This window comes from Oryx dammah, unplaced genomic scaffold, assembly GCF_014754425.2.
Source record: "Oryx dammah isolate SB20612 unplaced genomic scaffold, SCBI_Odam_1.1 HiC_scaffold_24, whole genome shotgun sequence".
Classification (NCBI taxonomy): Eukaryota; Metazoa; Chordata; class Mammalia; order Artiodactyla; family Bovidae; genus Oryx; species Oryx dammah.
Genome location: NW_024070208.1, coordinates 1,713,757 through 1,735,730, shown reverse-complemented (window position 1 = coordinate 1,735,730; position 21,974 = coordinate 1,713,757). Strand labels below are relative to the sequence as shown.

Sequence of the window (21,974 nt, the reverse complement as noted above, 5' to 3'; positions counted from 1 at the left end):
TAAAAGCAGGTCATCTATTCAAAGTAAGAGGATCAGAATAGAATTTCAAAGAGAGATGTAAAGATATATATTTTTAAAATTTTTATTTGAATATAGTTGCTTTACAATGTTGTGTTAGTTTCTACTGTACAGCAAATTGAATCAGCTATACATATGTATATATAATCTCCTCTTTTTGGATTTCCTTTTCGTTAAGTCACCACAGAACATCGAGTTCCCTGTACTATATAGTATGTTCTCTTTAGTTATCTATTTTATAGATAGTATCAATAGTGTACAGGCGTCCCTGGTGGCTCAGTGGTTAAGAATCTGCCTGCCAGTGCAAGAGATGAGGAACTGATCCCTGGGTCGGGAAGATCTCCTGGAGAAGGAAATGGCAACCCATTTCAGTATTCTTGCCTAGGAAATCCCATGGACAGAGGAGCCTGGTTGGCTATAGTCCATGGGGTCACAAAAGCAACTAAACAGCAATAACAACAATCTGTAGTGTATATATGTCAATTCCAATCTCCCAATTCCTCTTACACTCCCTTCCCCCTTGGAATCCATGTAGTTGTTCTCTATATCTGTGTGAAAGAGATATAAAGATTAGACACCACCCAGGAGAGTGGGAGAAGCAGCTAACCAAGAATGTTTTTATTTTCACAGCAGGAGTTTTCTGTGAGAGTTCATCCTTAATTTCTAGTCTTAGTAGCCACAAGAAAAGTTTGTTAAGTGGATGTACAAATGAGAAAACTTTACATGTTTATTAAGCAGAAACTAACAAGTTAACCACTCAGCCAATTTTCAGTAGAGGTTCTCATTAGAGATCTGATATTTGAAATTCTGTACAGTCGTTGTGATTATATTATTGCCCTAGGACCTCAGCAGAATTCAGCATTGGAAAGTGCCCCGAGAAGGTGATTTTAAGCTCTTGCTAATAACATTAGTATAATCTTAGGAATGTTAACAAAGTTTCAGCTCTTCTTGACTTCATCTTCATGCCAGGTAGTAATACATTGAATAGATAAGAATGTTAATTGGGTATTTGAGCATTCTAAGACACTGATTCTCTGTGTGTTTGGGTGTGAACACATGCAAGCATGTGAGATGTTGTTTTAAAAACCATGATAGTTACTAAAACATTCATTTAGAGTGGGTTATCTAAGCAAGGAGAGAAGAAAATAAGATAGAAACTTTTAAAACTGCTGCTCAGTCTCTCAAAACTTAATCTATTGACTTTTCTATCTCTTAACAGACCTATTTACAGAGACCAGTTTTAAATAAGGGAAATATTTTCTAAATGCTCATCATAATTTTTGCATGACAAAGAGTTGTCTAGCTATGGAATTATAAAACAAAATTCAAATATGAAACCAATTAAGAACATACTGTTCACAATCAGTTAATTTCTAAGCTGCCATGGAATATTCTTGTTCTGCCATTGAAGTGAACAGCCCTTTTTCATTGCTTCTATACCAAAATATTGATAAATGTTTCTGAAAAAAACAGCCTCAACTACTTATTTTCAACTTTTCCTAAGAGAGCAGGGAAGTAATCTGTCTCTATGTTTATGCCATGGAATGTGATGGCACTCATTAAACAGAAACGATTACCGTGAGATTTACCAAATTATGAGATTGATGAACATCCCATATTTAAAATGTATTATAATCATAAATTCTTAGGCAAATTTAGGAACTTGCCAATTATATATACAACACAAAATTATTTATATTCATCTAAGCCTCTGAGGAGAAATGTCTTGAAACATGTAATAGTTAATGTGAAGAATCTTGTATGGAGATATTTGTATTGGTGAATTTTACTGCATTATTAAATTTTCCTTCTCATTAGTAATATTTTCAGGGGAGATTCCATGTCTCTAGATACCAGCGGGGGGAGGGGGAACATTAAGTTGAACGAATTTTATAAAGATAATTACAGTAAGCCCTCTGTATCCACAGGTGTCACCAACCATGAATCAAAAATATTTGAAGAAAATTACAGAAAGTTCCTAAAAGCAAAACTTAACTTTGCTGCATGCAGGCAACTATTCACATAGCATTTATATTGTAATAGATAGTATAAGTACTCTAGAGATGATTTAAAGTCTACAGAAGGGTGTGGGTTAGTTTTATAAGGGACTTGAGCACTCATAGATTTTTATATGAAGGAGCAATCCTGAACCAGTCCCCCATGGGTACTGAAAAACTGATGTACTATGTTTAGTAAGCTGGTAGGATTTGTCTCAGTAGAGAAGATTGCCTCTGGGTTCACTTTTTTCTACCAAAGGAAAATGAACACGTTGCTAATTGATCAGATTCTTAGCCTCACTTTTGTATTACATTGGTATTAATGCCAATAATTGTAAAATCACTTTGTAAATGTAAAGTGCCACATAAAGGCTTATTTAGGCTTATGTATTTTCACTGTCTATAACTCACTAGGATAATACAGTCAAATCGCTTGACTCAAACCAGTAAAAGAAAAGCCGTGTTGTATATGGCATTATAAAGAATAGAACTTTACACTTGTGAAGGAGGAATCAGAGCTAACTTTCAGTTCAGTTCAGTTGCTTAGTCATGTCCAGCTCTTTGCAACCCATGGATGCCAGGCTTCCCTGTCCATCACCAACTCCTGGAGCTTGCTCAGACTCATGTCCATCAAGTTGGTGATGCCATCCAACCGTCTCATCCTCTGTCATCCCCTTCTCCTCCCGCCTTCCATCTTTCCTAGCTTCAGGGTCTTTTCTAATGAGTCAGTTCTTTGCAAAGTATTGGAGCTTCAGCTTCAGCATCAGTCCTTCAATGAATATTCAGGACTGATTTCCTTTAGGACTGTCCAGTTTGATCTTCTTGCAGTCCAAGGGACTCTCAAGAGTCTTCTCCAACACCACAGTTCAAAAGCATCAATTCTTCAACACTCAGCTTTCTTTATGGTCCAAATCTTACATTCATGCATACCTACTGGAAAAACCACAGTTTTGACTATATGCACCTTTGTCAGCAAAGTAATGTCTCTGCTTTTTAATATGCTGTCTAGGTTGGTCATAGCTTTTCTTCCAAGGAGCGAGCATCTTTTAATTTCATGGCTGCAGTCACCATCTGCAGTGATTTTGGAGCCCCCCAAAATTAAGTCTGTCACTGTTTCCATTGTTTCCCATCTATTTGCCATGTGGTGATGGGACTGGATGCCATGATCTTCGTTTTTTGAATGTTGAGTTTTAAGCCAGCTTTTTCACTCTCTTCTTTCACTTTCATCAAGAGGCTCTTTAGTTCCTCTTGGCTTTCTGCCATAAGGGTGGTGTCATCTGCATGTTTATGGAGTTAACATTAATGAACTAACTTTATTGAACACTTAGGTTGTACCCAGCATTATTCTAAGTTCTTTACTTAACACTAATTCATTTAAAGTATAGTAGCTGCTTATCCATAGTGTAGCCATTAGAAGGTAATTCATTCTCTCATTGAGTCATTTATAGTAGGTAGTGCTCAGAGTAGATAGCATTGTAGATAATTTATGTTTTACATTAAGACCTATAGCACCTAAATGATGTACATTCATTTTGTTTTATTAATTTCGTGATGTATTTAAAATGTAATTGAGACTTGATTTTGATCTATTTATATAAGCCTTTAAAAGTTTAACACAATCTCTCCTTTGTCCTCTGTGTCCACTAGGAAATATGGAAAGAGCATGGATTTTAGAGTACAGCATAACTTGAGCAAGATACATAATCTTTTGATTGTCATAAAGAACAGAGTAGCTGCTCAATAAACATTTTGCTCATTGATTGAATGATTGAAATGCCTGACATATAGGTTCTTAATTACTGTTAGTTCCATTTCTCTCATTTTTCTTCAAGAATTTAGAACTAGCGGGTTCCCTTGTTGTTCACAACCTCAAAGTGATGAATTACTGGCTGCAGCAGCAATTACTTACTGATCGGAACTTCCAGATCAGGAGTTGGATATCTGTCCCAAACTATTGCTCTTGAAAGCAAACTCAGACTGCTTCCTTGTACCATCTTTTTCTTCAAATTAATTTTTTCCTTTTATGTTTTCTGGTAAAATTTTCTGTTAAAATTTTAAATATTAGTAGTAAAATGAACTTTTGTCTTAAGAATCTTACAATATAGCCCTAATATAAAAATCCACAAGCCTTTTAAAGTAAACTAGTTTTTCTTATAAAGTAAACTAGTTTTTCTTATAAAGTATAAGAACTGCAATCTTTTAAGCCAGTAGTGCTGACTGCAAAGTCATAAAAATTTGCATCATTTTCTTTCACACTTTTGCAGTCTGGTGGTTTGTAGCTGCCTTCATAAATTGGCGACTTCTGTCCTAGCTCTGACACAGAGCTTTTCAGCCTGTCCTGCCATCAGTGTACCTGCCACGTGACATTGACAAGATTCTTATCAAAACTGGGGTTTCGCATAAATTAGTGTTTAACCCTGGACAGGTTTTTCCTCCTCATTTCAGTGCAGCTTTTAAGAGACCATCTTGCTCTTAACCATAGATGATGAAAGTGAAATTTGACTATTATATTATATCATACATTTTATACTCTTGAGGGAGTACCATAAACTTTTTACTAGTCTTACTCATTTTTCATTAAGCCTGAATTAGTAATCCTCAGTTTTACCAATTCTTGTATGATATAGTACTAGATATCATCACTGATACCCTACTATCCTTTCCTTCTTGTCCAAAGGATCTATTTTCCTTACTTTTTCACTTTAATAAGCAGCTTATGTTGTATATGGGGAAGAAAGTGAGAGGAAGGGGAAGGAGTTTCAGGTTGCCTAAAGGAGTAAACTTTCAATAATCTTATGAATTTAGAATTTCTTTAAAAAATTATTTTATTTTTTTAATTTTTAATTTATTTTTTATTTGTTAATATAAACTTATTTAATTGGAGGTTAATTACTTTACAAGATGGGGAACACGTGTATACCTGCGGTGTATTCATGTTTATGTATGGCAAAAAAATTATTTTAAATGTAGAATTTTTTGGTTGTTTTACCTTAATACTTTCCAGAAGGTACATACTAAGCTTTGTGGGTAATTTGTGTTTTATAGGAAGAACTGAAGCACCTAAGTGATACTAGATCAATTTTGTTTTATTTTATGATATATGTTAAATGTAAATAAGATGGAAAGCACTTGATCTATTTGTATCAGCACTTGATTTTGATCTCTTTCTTGGTATTTAAAATATGCACTCTGTAATGTGGAGAGTTTATACCTTCCTCATTTGTTCTTACCATCATTGTTTCAGCCATGGTTGAATGGAGAACGAGAAACAACTTCATTCTTGAACTAGAGGGATATTTGCATATTTGGTAGGAACAAACAATGAGCAGATTACTCTCCAAGAGTATATTATCAGTTCCACTGGCCTCTGTTGAACATCTCAGATGTTTCGGATGTGAAATTACATGTGACTAAAAACATGGCTTCTAAATTTTAATAAACCTAGAAATAGTATTATTATAGCAAAATAGGGCTTCCCTGGATTCTCAGAAGAATCCACCTGCAATGCAGGAGACTCGGGTTTGATCCCTGGGTCGGAAAGATCCCCTGGAGAAGGGAATGGCTACCCACTCCAGTATTCTTGCCTGGAGAATTCCATGGACAGAGGAGCCTAGTGGGCTGCAATCATGGGGTCTCAAAGAGTCAGACATGACTGAGCAACTAACACTTTTCACTTTCATAATATGTTTAGTAGCCTTAATTAAATCAGGTGATATATACTAATTTTTCTTTACCTAAGTTGATGGAAATGTTTGTCACCTTATTATTCTTGGAAAATATCTTTGTGATGCCTTTTTATTTCTTCAACAATCAAAGTGATTGTTCATCCAAAATGACTGAGAAGAGAAGCTAAGCTTAAACAGAGAATGATTTCTTTTTTTTAAAAAAGCTGACTCTCATTTACCTAACATTGTGAAATCTCAACATGAGGGGAAAAAGCTCACAAATTCAAGCACACTAAGAGTAATTTATACTTAGTTATAGCAAGGTTATTATGTTTTATCTTTACCAACTTAATGAAATAAATTAGAATGAATAAGAGAATATGAAGATTGAGGTCCCTTCTATACGAAACCTGCATATAATTGGAAATATACACTAGGTGCCATAGAGAAGCCTAGACTTTTGTTAGCTGATTTAATAACTACAGGGACCCTATGATATAATTATTAGTATTCCCATTTTACACACATTGAAAAACTACAAATCCAAGTTCAGAGCTATTAAGAAACTTGCCTGAAATCTTTGGGCTGGTTGACAGTATAGCACATCATTTATGCTTTACCTGTAAAAGGAGATAAATGATACCAACCTACTTGAAAGTTTTTGTATAATGTATATAAAAATTTATCATAGCAGTGTTTGTACTCAATATGTGATATACTGTTTTGATAAAATATCTTTCAGTCATTTAGTTCATTCAGTCTTAATTCTCACAAATTTAGAAAATTTTAAATTGTGAAGCAAAGATGTATATGTAAGATGTATCAGCTAGTATCAAAGGGCTAGAAAATATTTTACAAAGGGTATTAATAGAAAAAAATAAACCAACCTATTCCTTTAATGTAACAGTTCTATTCCTAAAAGAACTTAATCTTATAATGTGACTCTCTTTTTAGCTTCTAAAATTCACTGGAATCTAGTTTCAGGATTAAAATGTATTTTAGCCACCCGTGTACGTTTTAGGTGGTAGTCCTCTAGTTTCCACTATGTAAAGGAAAAAAAAAACAAACACTGACAAATTACCAAGGTAACTTTCCAGAGAAATGGACTTAATATTATATAGTTATTCAGAACACACCAATGATAACATTGAATCAAAGTAGTATTTTTCAGTAGTGCATAGACTTCAGTTGCAGTCAAATTGAAAGAACATAATCCTCTTCAAATATATAATGAAATAGACCCGGGAATGGGTTGTAGACATTTTGCTTGATGACAAATATAGTATGAGCAAACAGTAATTAAGTAGCTGCAAAACACATTGAAGCAGGGTCAGATTGCACTAATGATTTTCTGGAGTTAGGTCTTCATGGGAAAGAGTATTATGTTCCAAGCAGACCTTACTTGCAACATTATTCTGAATACTAGGTTATATAGAATAGTAAAAATTAAAATGTATAAAGTAAAGGACGATCAAGATGATGGGAGAGTCAGGAAATAATGCTATTTGACAAATAATTCCAGGAACTTAGTCTTTTGATTTTAGAAAATAGAAGACTAAAGAAAGGTATAGTACGTGTTTGAAAATAATTTAAAATATTTCATGCAGCAAAGAAGATAGACTTAACTAGAAAACCCAGGTAGTTTATACTTTCTAGAGAAGGAAACAGAGGCTGCCTGAGAATGCCTGAGTGTCCTTCTCCAGCTGTTGGAAGGAGACAGGACCATCACACCATCTGCATGTGATGTGAGAGGATGAGTTTTGTACCTCAAAGATGAGATCATTGACTCCTGGGGCACCTCACATTGCTAAAGCTATGGCTTTTATTAACTACCCTGATAACTGGTAAGGACTCTTGAGCATCTGTTATCTTTATGTTCACCAAAGAAAAGTAATTTTAGTTCATTATGTAAATATTGTTAATATGGGTAGCTGGGTATATATGGGATTTAAATGTAAAAATGATGTTTGTTACTTTGTAATCTTACAGATGACTGCTATAAGTTTCAAATTTTTATTCTTTTCTGGTTATGTTCCATAACTTTCACTGAGAGGGTGAAAACATTGGCAAATGATTTTATTTCTATACTGTTAGATATTGCAACTTTTTTCTTACATAAAGCATGTCAAGTAATCTTTCCCTATTCCAACACTCAGTATTTTTTAATGGCAAGGATCTGGCCTGTATTTTATCAATTTGACATGGAGATTTTTTTTTTTTTTCCAATTTCTGTTTCTTTAGTCTAATTACAGGTCATTGAAGCATACCATATCTATTTGTCTTCAGTATTCAGTTACATAAAATGTACTGGGCTGACTGCTGTGGAATAAAAAGGAGTCTGGCATTATGATGTAGTAATTATGGGCTTCTCTGGTGGTTCAGATGATAAAGAATATGTCTGCAATCCAGGAGACCCAGGTTCGATCCCTGGATTGGGATGATCCCCTGGAGAAGGGCATGGCAATCCACTCCAGTATTTTTGCCTGGCAAACTCCATGGACAGAGGACCCTGGTAGGCTACAGTCCATGGGGTCGCAAAGAGTTGGACATGACTGACACTTTCAATTAATTACTTTTAGAAAAATAATTTGTTAATCCATTCTTAAAGTATGTTATATTAGCTACCAGTTTAAGATGTAAAAATGATAAATTCTGAGGAACTGAAATGATTAACCATTCATGATTAGTGCTCATAAGTTTTAACTATAAAATATTCTAAAACATATTTGCTCAATTAGCATATTTGGAAAAGCACTTGCTTTTGCAAGAATAATTTATATGCATTGTCTTGAAAACATATCACCAGGAATAGATAGCTGCTTTTCATTATTAATCATCATTACTATACTTCTATTCTTAAATAGTGTTCTAACTGGTTTCTTTTTATGGCATTTGATAAAATTTTAAGGATATGGTATTGATATTAAGGCAAGATGTTCAAAGAAGCTAATCATGTTAGTTTATTTCTAGCTTTTTTTTAAAGTACTCATATTTTATGCGAATAGTGTCTTTAACTTTTGATCGACATTCTCTTTGTTCTATTAGCCCTTTTTATCTATAATTAAGAAAGAAAATGACTCTCTTTCTAAAAGAGAAAACAGAGTTAACAGTGGAATGATTTACACTGTGGAAACACTATTGGGTGCAGGTGCTTTGTAAATTTCTGAAGCAATGAGAGGTGGGCAGGTGCCAGGAGCCTCCTCGCACGGCCCTTTCATTTTCTACAGTGGCTTCACTTTCCTTATCTGACCAAAGCGATTTCAGAAAAACTGTTACAAAAACTTTTTGGCTTTTAACAAAGTCTGTGTCTTGATTGTTTAATTGAAGTGGGCATGTATATATAACTGTCAAAGAATTACTTAATTCCAAATAATAGATAACATAGATGGTTTACTTGCTAAACTCTTTATAGGTATTATATCATGTAATTCTCCTTGTAAACCTGTGAGTTGATTACTGTTGTCTATATGAGAAACCTGAGATATAGAGAAGTAGAGTAATATATCTGTCTGGTAGGGTCTAAACTCAGATGTGAACTAATAGACTGAGGTCTTAAATACCAACGCCATGTTAAAGTGTCTCTTAGGGAAATCTGGGTAGATAGGCATCTTTTGAAGCAGAAATACGCATCCTACCCTGACTTCTGGACAAGTTTTTGGAGTCTATTTAACCTTTAGCTTTAAAAGAGGAAATGAGTTGGAAAGGGGTCTACATTTATACAAATCATATGTTCATTCTTTGGATTTCACTATAGCATTTTAACAAAAATACTGGCCATTAAGTGATGTTTATACTAGCCTCAGGGCAGAAGCCATCTATTTATTTTAAATTAATCTTAAGCTAGCTATTAGAAAAAAATAAGCAAAACTACACAAAGCAGTGTAACACAAACACTGTGATGCCATGGCAAGAGCTTTGCAGCAGACAGCCCAGGGATCTTATTGAAGCACAGCCACTTATGTAACTTCAGGTAAGTTACTTCTAAGCCTTAGGTTTTTCATCTGTAGAGAGATTGTTGTTGTTCACTTGCTAAGTCGTGTCTGACTCTTCGTGACCCCCATGGACTGCAGCATGCCAGGCTTCCATGTCCTTCACCATCTCCTGAAGTTTGCTCAAACTCATGTCCATTGAATTGTTGATGCCATCCAACCACCTCATCTTCTGTTGTCCCCTTCTTCTCCCGCCTTCAGTCTTTCCCAGCATCAGGGTCTCTTCCAGTGAGTTAGCTCTTTGCATCAGGTGGCCAAAGTATTGGAGCTTCAGATGGGATTAAGTATTTCAGAGCATTGTTGCAAGGATTAAATGAGATAAAATGCCAGACATATAATAGAACAATCATTCATTCCCCTTTTCCTATTCCAAGTTTTAAATAAAATTGGATGTATTTTTGAATGGAAGAGTATCTATATTTCTGTATCAGACTTGAAGTTTTCTAAGGGTAACATGTTTCCTCCTCTCTTAGTTGAAATATGGATGCAGCCTTTTTGATATTGAGTTGCATTTTCTTGAGTGTGTAAGCAGCCAAAAATAGCTTGTTTACTTTGTATTAAAAGGTAGAAGATCTTAATGATGTTAGAAGAGAAACAGTGGTGATTAACATCATATTTGTTGCATGCATGTATGCACAGTCATGTCCAACACTTCGCAGCCCCACGGACTGTAGTCCTCCAAGCTCCTCTGTCCACAAAGTTCTCTAGGCAAAAATACTGGAGTGGGTTGCCGCTTTCTCCTCCAGAGGATCTTTCTACTATCATTTAAATATCCAGTTTTCTTCCATGTTGAAATTTAAAAGATAGTACTTTAATTGGCAGAATATAGAATAAAACCCTTGAGGTAAATAATCAGATGATTTACTAATATCTAATAGAATCATCAATAATTCTTATATAATTCTTATATATCTTTAGAGAATATACTCTTTTCTAAAAAGAGAATGTCAGAACACAGTGAAAGTTATCCTGAAATTCTACATGATATAGGAATGAAAACATTATATTATGTCAGCCATGTATCTAAGACCAGTTGGTTAGTAACTAGACTTTGAATCAGATTTTGGTTTTTGTTTGAATGAGTGTGTTGTTTTTTTTTTTTTCTTGCCATGAAATGTTTGGTTAAAATAAATTATTACTGGACATGGTATATTAAGGAGGTGATCTTAGAACTGCTCTGAGGGAAAGAGAGATTTATGATTCTGCATTATACTTTATTCTAAAATGTTTTCTTATTTCATTCAAAGTTTCAAAAACAAATAAATTTGTTTATTATAAAATTTGCGTAGTTTGCTTTACAATGAAGACTGAGATTTTTTTTTTCTGTTTAGGTATAGAAAGTGAGTTTTTATTGTCAGATGAGAAATTTAATCCATGGAAGTTTAAATTTTCTCTGTGATAACATACAAAGGACTCTGAAGTGAGTCAGAGACCCATGTTCCCCTTCCTTTTCTTTCACTAGCTCATTTTCTTATATTAAGTCGTTCAACCTAGTTGGTTCGTAGTATACAGCCGAAGGTGAAGTTGGGTTTTTAGTTTCTGTGCTTTAGTTTTACAGAACTTGGAAGGACTAAAGAAGAGAAAGCTAGGGAGATACTGCTTGCATACACGTTTTAAAAGACCTACTGTAACCTGCGGATAAGGTCCATCTAGTCAAGGCTGCGGTTTTTCCTGTGGTCATATATGGATGTGAGAGTTGGACTATGAAGAAGGCTAAGCAACGAAGAATTCATGCTTTTGAACTGTGGTGTTGGAGAAGACTCTTGAGAGTCCCTTGGACTCCAAGGAGATCCAACCAGTCCATTCTGAAGGAGATCAGCCCTGGGATTTCTTTGGAAGGAATGATGCTGAAGCTGAAACTCCAGTACTTTGGCCACCTCATGCAAAGAGTTGACTCATTGGAAAAGACTCTGATGCTGGGAGGGATTGGGTGCAGGAGGAGAAGGGGATGACAGAGGATGAGATGGCTGATGGCGTCACGAACTCGATGGACGTGCGTCTGAGTGAACTCTGGGAGTTGGTGATGGACAGGGAGGCCTGGCGTGCTGCGATTCATGGGGTCACAAAGAGTTGGACACGACTGAGCGACTGAACTGAACTGAACTGTAACCTGATCCATCAATTTTGTTTGGAATTCATATGAAATTTCACTTGACAGTAGAGTGCCCTGTTTACCCCAGAAACGATGATGGTGAAAAATGGCAGTTTGTAAAATTTAAATCGGCTCAACTAGATTCTCCCCAAATCCTCTTCCAGTTCTGACATTGGCTGTTTGTGTTTCTTGCCCTCATTGCCAGCATAGTCTGAAGGGCAGACAGGACTATTAATCAGAAGACCCACATTTTAACTCAGGTTATTGTGCTAATTATTTGAGCAAATAATAGCTTCTTAGTTATTTGGACTAACTGTCCTTTACATAAACTATCTGTTTTGTAGTTTGTGGTTCCAGACTACTACAGACCCAGTTTATTTTGTGCTGGAGTTGTAAATATTGAATTGGAATATATATGTATATATACTTTTAATTTTTATTTTTACTTTATTTTGCTTTACAATACTGTATTAGTTTTGCCATACATTGATATGAATCAGCCACAGGTGTACATGAGTTCCCAGTCCTGAACCCTCCTCCCACCTCCCATCCCATATCATCTCTCTGGATCATCCCCATGCACCAGCCCCAAGCATCTTGTATCCTGTATCGAACATAGACTGGCGATTCGTTTCTTACATGATAGTATACATGTTTCAATGCCATTCTCCCAAATCATCCCACCCTCTCCCTCTCCCACAGAGTCCAAAAGACTGTTCTATGCATCTATGTCTCTTTTGCTGTCTCGCATACAGGGTTATCATTACCATCTTTCTAAATTCTATATATATGTGTTAGTATACTGTATTGGTGTTTTTCTTTCTAGCTACTTCACTCTGTATAATAGGATCCAGTTTCATCCACCTCATTAGAACTGACTCAAATGTATTCTTTTTAATGGCTGAGTAATACTCCATTGTGTATATGTACCACAGCTTTCTTATCCATTCATCTGCTGATGGAATATATTTTTTAAACAAGAATAATTGGTAAACTAAGGGTCATTGTTAATGACGATATATGGCCTCTGTAGGCAAAACTGTTACCTATAATCTTCAATCACTATTCAATTTTAAGTTACTCTAATAGAATATTAGTATAATTGATCTAAAATAGATTACTTTAGAACTGATTCAAATGTATTCTTTTTAATGGCTGAATAATACTCCATTGTGTATATGTACCACAGCTTTCTTATCCATTCATCTGCTGATGGACATCTAGGTTGTTTCCATGTCCTGGAAAATAAAAATAAAATTTAAAAAAATTAAATAGATTACTTAAAACAGTTTAAGTTCTACTTTTGGAATCCGTTACATGATTTTTTGCTTTTGTTTTTGAATGGAGCAGAAGTACTTTATTTTAAATACTAGGACTAAAAAGTAAAATCAAAGGTCAAAATTTTCCAGTGGAAACCAAGAGGTATAATCAAAATTAAATACAACCTTGAGCCAATTCAGAAAGCTCAGTAATCTTCAAAGTGATTTTCATACATTAATTACTCCTCATGGCATCCCAAGGATGAAAGAAATTTAATTCTCATATTCTAGTTACTGATAACCACAGGAAGAGTCTGCATGATTGAGATGAGCCATTTTAATAAGGCAGGTCGACAAACATTTCATCAAATATTAAGGATCTACCACATCAGCTATATATGAGGCACAAAGTATCCCACTGAGGCGGCCTACTTTAAACCCTTTTTTTTCTTTTTCTTTTTAAAGACTTGATTTTTTAGAGGAGTTTTAGACTCCCAACAAAACTGTGAGAAGGTATGGGATTTGCCGTATACTCTTCATCTCCACACATTCATAGCCTTTCCCAGTTACTAACGTCCCCCACTAGAGGAGTACATTTGGTACAACTGATAGACCTACATTAACTCAATAGTTTCCAGAGTCCTTAGTTTACATTAGGATTCATTCATGGTGTACACTGAATGGGTTTGCACAAATGTATAGTGACTTTTATCTCCTATCACATTATCATGAAGAGTAGTTTCACTGCCCTGAAAATCTGTGCTCTGTGTATTCATCCCTCCATCCCCACAACCCTTGGCAACTGTGATCTTTTTACTGTTTCTTTTAATTTTGCCTTTATTACGTGATCTTTTGGGAAAGCAGGTTTGTCTTTAAAATGACTGTTTGCTTAGGTATTTTATTAAAATAGTTTCTATTTCTAAAAACTAACTACACAAGCTAACCAGACAGGTAAAGGTAATCTAGAAATTCATAAAGTAGTTCATATGTGAATCACTCAAGGAGACATGTACTTATTAATATTTCAGTTCAAAAGACAAAACCAAATGTCTATATATTTTTAAAATAAATTTCTTATTAAAGGAAAAAAAAATATTTCAGTGTTCAAAATGCTGAGTCCAGGGATTATTTTTGAGGCTACTTGGTATATATTTCATAAGCTGACTTGTGTTTTTGTGAGTGCTGTGCAAATTGTTACAATGAACAGACTAGAAAAAATTATTTTAAATTACACACAAAATAGCTATTAGACATTAGTATTAGTAAGTTTTTCTTGTGAAGAGAATTGCTATCCCTGTTCCCTACCCCCACCATTAATCAAGAATCATTTTCTCCTAATAAAGTTATGGCTGTGTGGAAATGGTAATCTAAGATAAGGCAATTCAGTAAGTTAATATGAACCTGTTGCTGAAGCAAAAGAAAACAAAGTATTGTCAGCAAATAGAGCTCTCATCACGGAAGTTCCATAAAGGCAGCTTTTAGGCATTAGAGACAGAAGCAAAAGAAATATCAAAAAGAAAAAGGGAAAGAGTAGCAAACCTAAACTTCCTGAATTTCATAGTTATTTTCCAGGCTACCCTGGCACTTAGGAGTAGGAAGTTTCCTCCTCCTTTGCCTAGCCCAGGGTTTCTCAACTGTTGATGTTAGAACTGGTTGATTCTTTGTTGCATGGGCTGTCCTATGCATTACAGGATATTTAGAATAGCTTCTACCTATTAGACCTAGTAACAACTCCCCTAACCCTACTTTTTCAGCTTGTAACAACCAAAAATGTCTCTTGACCCCCTAAGTGCCAGTAGCACCCCTCAGATATAGCAACCAAAAATGTTTCTAGACATTGGCTTCCCACCCGCACTCCCCCTGGTGGAGCAGGGAAATCCCTACCAGTCAGAGAACTGAGAGTCCAGGACCACCCCCTTCTGTAGAATAACTGGTTTATATGCCTAGCTGCACAGACCTTAACTTGTGGAGCGAAGAACCTGACCTGTATTTACTTGTGTTTCGCATCTCCTACTGAAGTATGTTCCAGGTTCCAAGTAACTGATTTACAGTGAACTTTTCTAAACCAGCTCATTTATAAATGAGGAAAGAACGTATTTGTCTATATTCTCATTTGAGATGTAGTTTGTGCTAGTAAAAGACTAAAAATGATACGCAGGAAGGATGTAGTTGTGACCTGTCAAGCGTGTTTTACAGGTGAAGTGTGCATCTCCTTTTTGCATTGGTGCTCTCTTTTTTTCCTTTCAGAATATCAGTTCATTCATGTTGGTGTCACAATGACTATTGCATTATGTATTTTTTCATTAAAAGGAGTAATGTTTAGCAGTTTAAATATTGGCATAAAAAGAGGGTACATTTTGAATATTAAGTATTTTAAAACCAGGTAAATCTGATAGCATGGCTCAGGTGAGCAAAAATGTGAGTTCCAATAAAATGGCTCTAAATCTCAAAAGCTTCAGTGAAGATAGCCTGGGTCAGTTCTATTTTTATGAAAATTGTCACCAGTCTTTTAAAGAGCCTTGTCTGGGTCAGAAATAAAATGGTCCTGGTCTGGACTCTTCCTCTAGTGAGCTCTGTGAATTGGCAGAATCACCTCTCTGGGTTTAGAGATTTTCATGTCTGTCAAGTCTAGAGGGACAGACCAGATAGCTTTCCAGGAATGTACCAGCTCAAAATAGTGTCAGATGTTTTTTCAAATAGTCATGAACTATGAAATTAATTGTTTTTTTTTTTTTTTTTTTTTTTAGTTTTAAAGCTGTTACAGACTAATGAAACTAAAATAAGATAATGTTATAAATTTCATCCAAAGAAACTGATCTATTAAATTGATCTGTGTGTTTTATGGAAAGCGTTGCTCATTAAATGCCAAAAATTACTAGCTCTAGACTATCTGAAGTGATTTTTGTGGCAACCAGTTTTTCCCCAACTACTCTGTGGGAGGAATATTTAAAAGTTAAAAAATCAAGATTGTGTCTTTGATAAAAACTGAGCACCAAGCTATCAGAATCTATTTTGTTTTTTGCTTCCTTTTTGTATAAAATGATTGTGAAAACATCAAATAATGAAAGAAATACCATGGTTGGTCATCTCTATAAAATCATTTAATTGGCTCTGGCTATTATAGTCTGAGAATCTTTTAAACGATAGAGACAATTTTTCAAATAGCAGTGCCATATTTATTATATAAATTTCTGGCTCACTCAGCAAATGTAGTGTCCTACCTTTAACACTGTATTTTACTGGTAAACTGTATAAATTTTTGGACCTAACCAATTCTACAGTTCTGGATGTGGAGAATAATACTATGCCATTCTAATTCCTGAAACAATTACTTCACCTGCTATAGCAGCAAATATATTTTTACTCTTTTCAGTTAATATGCAGAGCTTCACATATGTCATAAAAATAAATAGTTTCTTTTCAAATTTAGCTATAATATTTGAAAATAATCATTCAGAGCAACGACCATAGTAATAAAAAATAATTCTCTCCTGAACACTTTAATTTTCCTTACTGTATTTTAATTGCTTTACTAAATTATAAATGCTTATTTAATGCTTCTCGCCATTTTGAGGTTAATTATTAATGAAAGGGACATAGAGGATGTAAAACTAATCTGGAAGTTTGTCTGTAAAATGTTGTTATTGTGTTAGTTGTGCCAGATATATTGTCAGATTTCTTTATTCTCTTATTTAGGTGATGATAGTACCTTTAGGGTGATCATTAATTTTTGGCTCATGGTTAATTTCTTTTACATGCAGACTAAGACTTAAAGTAGCAGTGTCTGAATCAAAACTCAGATTTACCTTTGAAATATTAGGGCAAAGTCACAAAGTTTGCCAGGACTTCAGTATCCTATATATAAAATGGAAAAATGTTTCTTAAGAATACTGTGGATAATGCCTATTAATGAGGGATTTGTTCATGCCAAATATTAAATATCATTTTTAAATAATAGGATTTGGTCGGATTATCTTAATATCTTTCTACTTGCATCAAGTAAAATTGCAATAGTTTGATGTGTAAAAATTAAAGAATAGAACTCAGTCTTTCATGTAACTCCATTTAGTGTTAGGGTCAAAGGAAAGCTATCCTTGGGGATGGAAAATTCAGTGATAAAGTAAGGAGGAGGAGGAAGTAATAGCATAAATTTCCTAAATCATGCAAATTATTGTGCTCAGATAATTCAGAGAGCCATTTTTTTTTTTTTGTCTCTCTCCAAAAGGAACATACTTCATAGCTGCATTAATTTAAAACACTAAAATAACAGGGTGGCAGCACTCAGTAAGAAACCAGTTTGACTTTTGGCTACATTTCTGTTGCTGCTAAGTCCTTTTCAAATATTATAATTAATTATACTCTTTCTGCTACTTATTTTGCTTATCCTAATTTATCCATGCTATTCCTTGAGCTGCTGGTTCTGTACCCTTAGTAAGAAAGAAGATGAGAAGAAAATAGTTTGTGTTTTATTGTGGTGATTGCTGTGTTTCGCATGATGCTTTGTTTATATGTAAATTATATTTCTCTCTTCATTCTGATCTATTATTTTTTCCTGTCTCTAGATATAAGGTTCTTAATGATGTTGGACCTTTCATCAGATGAGGACTAACAGCTGGCTCCTCAATCCCTTTTCCATATCTTGCCAAGACCCCCTTCCATGATAAATGCCCAGAAGCCCAAATATTCAATTAAAATTGTATTATAATGTTGCTTTTCTATGTTTTCACCACATCATATCATATCACTTAGGGAGATAACCATAATATTATGTGGAAATAGTTTCCTTTTCTAGATTAAATTTGATTCTGATGTTCAGTTCAGTTCAGTCGCTCAGTCGTGTCTGACTCTTTGTGACCCCCCTTGCAGCACGCCAGGCCTTACCACTATAAATTTCATTCTTCTATTAACAACAACCAAAAGTTTTTACAGTGTCCTTGCCTTCTTTTTCCTCTTTTTCCCTACTGCCCTCTATTATAAAAGTTGACAAATTTACATCCCAGGGCACCTTAATAGGGTATAGCAAAATGGAGACTGTGAAATGTATTTAATGTATGAAACATGGAACTGTTTTGAACATATTAAATCACTACTCTTTGCAAACAGGAGGAAGAAGGCACCTATGACCAAACTCTTGAGTTCCGTAGAGGAGGTGACGGCCAGCCAAGACGATCCACTCGACCAACTCAGCAGTTCTACCAGCCTCCCCGGGCTCGGAACTAATGCAACAAGGTACATTTGACATTGTGAGAAGCTTTCCACGTACAGAAAGATGCTATTCGTGTTAAATATATAAGCACAGTTATTAATATTTCATGATAACATACAGGCATACTTCATTTTATTGTGCTTCTCCTGATTTCACTTCACAGATATTTGCATTTTTTTTTACAAATTGGAAGTTTCTGGCAACACAGTGTCAGGGAAGTCTGTCAGTGCCATTTTTTCTAACAGCGTTTGCTCCCTTTTTTGTGTCACATTTTGGTAATCCTTACAATATTTCAAACTTCATTATTATATTTGTTATGTGATCTATGGTCAGTCGTCTTTGATGCTGCTATTGTGAAATGGTTATGACTCACTGAAGGTTCAGGTGATGGTTAACATTTTTCAGCAGTAAAGTATTTTTAATTAAGGTGTATACATTGGTTCTTAGACATAATGCTATTGCACACTCATTAGACAGCAGTTTAGTCTGAATAAAATTTTTATATGCACTGGAAAACCAAAAACTTAGTGTGACTTGCTTTGTTACAATATTCACTTTATTGTGGTGATCTGGAACCGAACCCTCAATATCTCTGAGGTTTGCCTGTAATAGAAGAAAACTGATATTTTAAAACTCCTTTCAGTTATAAAATATTTAAGATAATACCATAGTTACAAACTACTTTTCCTCCAGACCTTTCCCCACAGATGCTATCCTTAATCCCCTTTTTTCTCTATACCAACTTTTTTCTATTGAAGGTGATGACAATCAGTGAAATGACTCTAAGTTTGAAAGTAGGGAAAAGATAAAAGAAAACAAAGGACCAGATACTTATCAACCTAGATAACTGAGTTTATTTTTTGTTGTTTGATTAATTTCCATCCTTTTTAAGAAAGAGGAAGTGTTTCATATATATCTTCAGGAATTCAGTGAAGACAGCCTTACTGCTTATTTAGATGTCATTTAGGAGCCTTATGCTATCTATCCAGATTCTTTCATCCTAGAGTTTCAGAAAGAAGGTTACTAAAATCATCTTCATTAAGAAGAAAGATGTAACAAAGAAGTCAGCAAATTATGGGATCAATCTAAGGCATTTCATTTTGATGAACAGAGACCTTGTTTCTTAGTACGTTCTTAGAAAGAAATACTTTTGCCGTCTTTGATAACATTTCTATTTTTTCCTTATGCCAGGACTCTTGAATATTTCTTTTAATACTTAGAGTTTTCACATTACAGCTTTTGCTATATATCACATAAACACTCTTTTAGACTTTATATCTTTTTTCTTAGTCTCTTCTCAGTAGAAAGACTACTGAGAATTTTTAAGAAATTGTTCCCAATTCCTTATTTCAGCTGTTCATTCTGACAAAGCTGCTATCTACATAGTGTGTGTCCCCTACTCAGTGACTCTCTCAGTTCCTCACAGCAGCCAGGACTGTTTAGCACTGGAAATGCAGCTAGCCTGAATTGAGATGTGCTATAAATAAAGAATGAATACCATATTGCAAAGACTTAGTTTGAAAAAAACTCAGTAACTTGTATTGATTGTATGTCAAAATGATAATATTTTAATAGATTGAGCCAAATAAAAAGTTACAATAGATTTCACCTATTTAATTTTACTTTTTAATGTGACTACTAGAAAATTAAAAATCACCTATGTCTCACATTATATTTCTGGACACCATTGTTCCAAGATCTTCTCCAGCTTCCCAAAGCTCTTTCATTGGTTCAAAATTAGTTGTGTCATCCTAAGTGAAGAAATATTTTCTTATATTTTCTAGCCCTTTTCTCCTTATGTAATAGTTTGCCTGGAGCAAAAGCCTAATGCTGTTTGACTTCTGATTTACCCAGTGAGCCAGGATAGCACCTTTTCCCTTTTATTATTGGTTTTTCTTTGCACTTATTACAAGACCGTCAAGTAGACAGAAATGCCCATGGTATCACAGAAGAGCTAATTCTTGACTTTGGGCATTTTTCTGTAGCATGCAAGAACTGACCAAAGCAGAATCAAAGTACACGTAAGGACATCAGCAACATTACATTGTGCGCAGTCAAGCATCCACTTTTAACATAAGCTCAGTGTGCTTATAATTAAATCTTATTTAAGGTAAATGAAAACTGAGACTTCCCTGTTAGCTTTCCAGTGTCTTCTGAACTGTTTAAAACAGGTTTTAAAAGGCAACCAAAGGTTCTCAACCCCCCAATTACTGTAGGACAGGAGATTCAGGACTCTAGGATGCGAAGAGTCAGACACGACTGAGCGACTACCCTTTCACTTTTCAATTTCATGCATTGGCGAAGGAAATGGCAACCCACTCCAGTGTTCTTACCTGGAGAATCCCAGGGATGGGGGAGCCTGGTGGGCTGCCGTCTATGTGGTCACACAGAGTCAGACATGACTGAAGTGACTTAGCAGCAGCAGCAGAAGCAGGACGCTTCAAGATGCCTGGGGCTGTTGAAAGCAAGGCTGAGTAGAGAGAAGATATGAGATGAGGAAGGGTGCAGCCGATGGTAGAACTCGTAAGTCCTCTGGGCCCTTCTTTAGTGTCTTTCATGTTTTCTACGTTCAGTTCAGTTCAGTTCAGTTCTTTGCGACCCCATGGACTACAGCCTGCCAGACTTGCCTGTCCATCACCATCTCCTGAAGTTTACTCAGACTCATGTCCATTGAGTCGGTGATGCCATCCAGCCACCTCATCCTCTGTTGTCCTTCTCCTCCTGCCTTCAGTCTTTGCTAGCATCAGGGTCTTCTCAAATGAGTCAGCTCTTCACAATCAGGTGGCCAGATTACTGGAGTTTCAGCTTCAGTATCAGTCCTTCCAGTGAATATTCAGGACTGATCTCCTTTAGGATGGACTGGTTGGATCTTCTTGCAGTCCAAGGGACTCTCAAGAGTCTTCTCCAACACCACAGTTCAAAAGCATCAGTTCTTCAGCTCTCCACTTTCTGTATAGTCCAACCGTCACATTCATACATGATCACTGGAAAAACCATAGCTTTGACTTGACGGACCTTTGTTGGCAAAATAATGTTTCTGGTTTTTAATGTGATACGTTGGTCATAAATTTCCTTCTAAGGAGTGAGTGTGTTTTAATTTCATGGCTGCAGTCATCATCTGCAGTGATTTTGGCTCCCCCCCCCCCACTAAAGTCTGTCACTGTTTCCACTGTTTCCCCATCTATTTTCTATGACGTGATGGGACCAGATGCCATGATTTAGTTTTCTAAATGTTGAGCTTTAAGCCAACTTTTTCACTCTCCTCTTTCATTTTCATCAAGAGGATCTTTAGTTCTTCTTCACTTTCTGCCATAAGGGTCATGTAATCTGCATATTTGAGGTTACTGATACTTCTCCCAGCAATCTTGATTCCAGCCTGTGCTTCTTCCAGCCCAGCATTTCTCATGATGTATTCTGCATGTAAGTTAAATAAGCAGGGTGACAATATACAGCCTTGATGTACTTCTTTTCCTATTTGGAACCAGTCTGTTGTTCCATGTCCAGTTCTAACTGTTGCTTCCTGACCTGCATACAGGTTTCTCAAGAGGCAGGTCAGATGGTCTGGTATCCCTGTCTCTTTAAGAATTTTCCAGAGTTTGTTGTGGTTCACACAATCAAAGGCTTTGACATAGTCAATAAAGCAGAAGTAGATGTTTTTCTGGAGTGCTCTTGCTTTTTTGATGATCCAACGGTTGTTGGCAATTTGATCTCTGGTTCCTCTGCCTTTTCTAAATCTAGCTTGAACATC

General features: G+C 35.4%; 1 protein-coding gene across 2 annotated transcripts in view; it reads left to right on the top strand.

Annotated features, from left to right (window-relative positions):
• TDRD3 (tudor domain containing 3) overlaps window positions 1–21,974 on the top strand; it is a 229,796-nt gene that overhangs the window by 198,696 nt on the left and 9,126 nt on the right. For both annotated transcript variants that reach the window (XM_040267150.1, XM_040267151.1), the window contains exon 13: window positions 18,124–18,249. In XM_040267150.1, coding sequence (XP_040123084.1) covers window positions 18,124–18,240 — 117 coding nt within the window. In that variant the 3' untranslated portion in view covers window positions 18,241–18,249. The remainder of the gene's footprint in view (window positions 1–18,123; window positions 18,250–21,974) is intronic.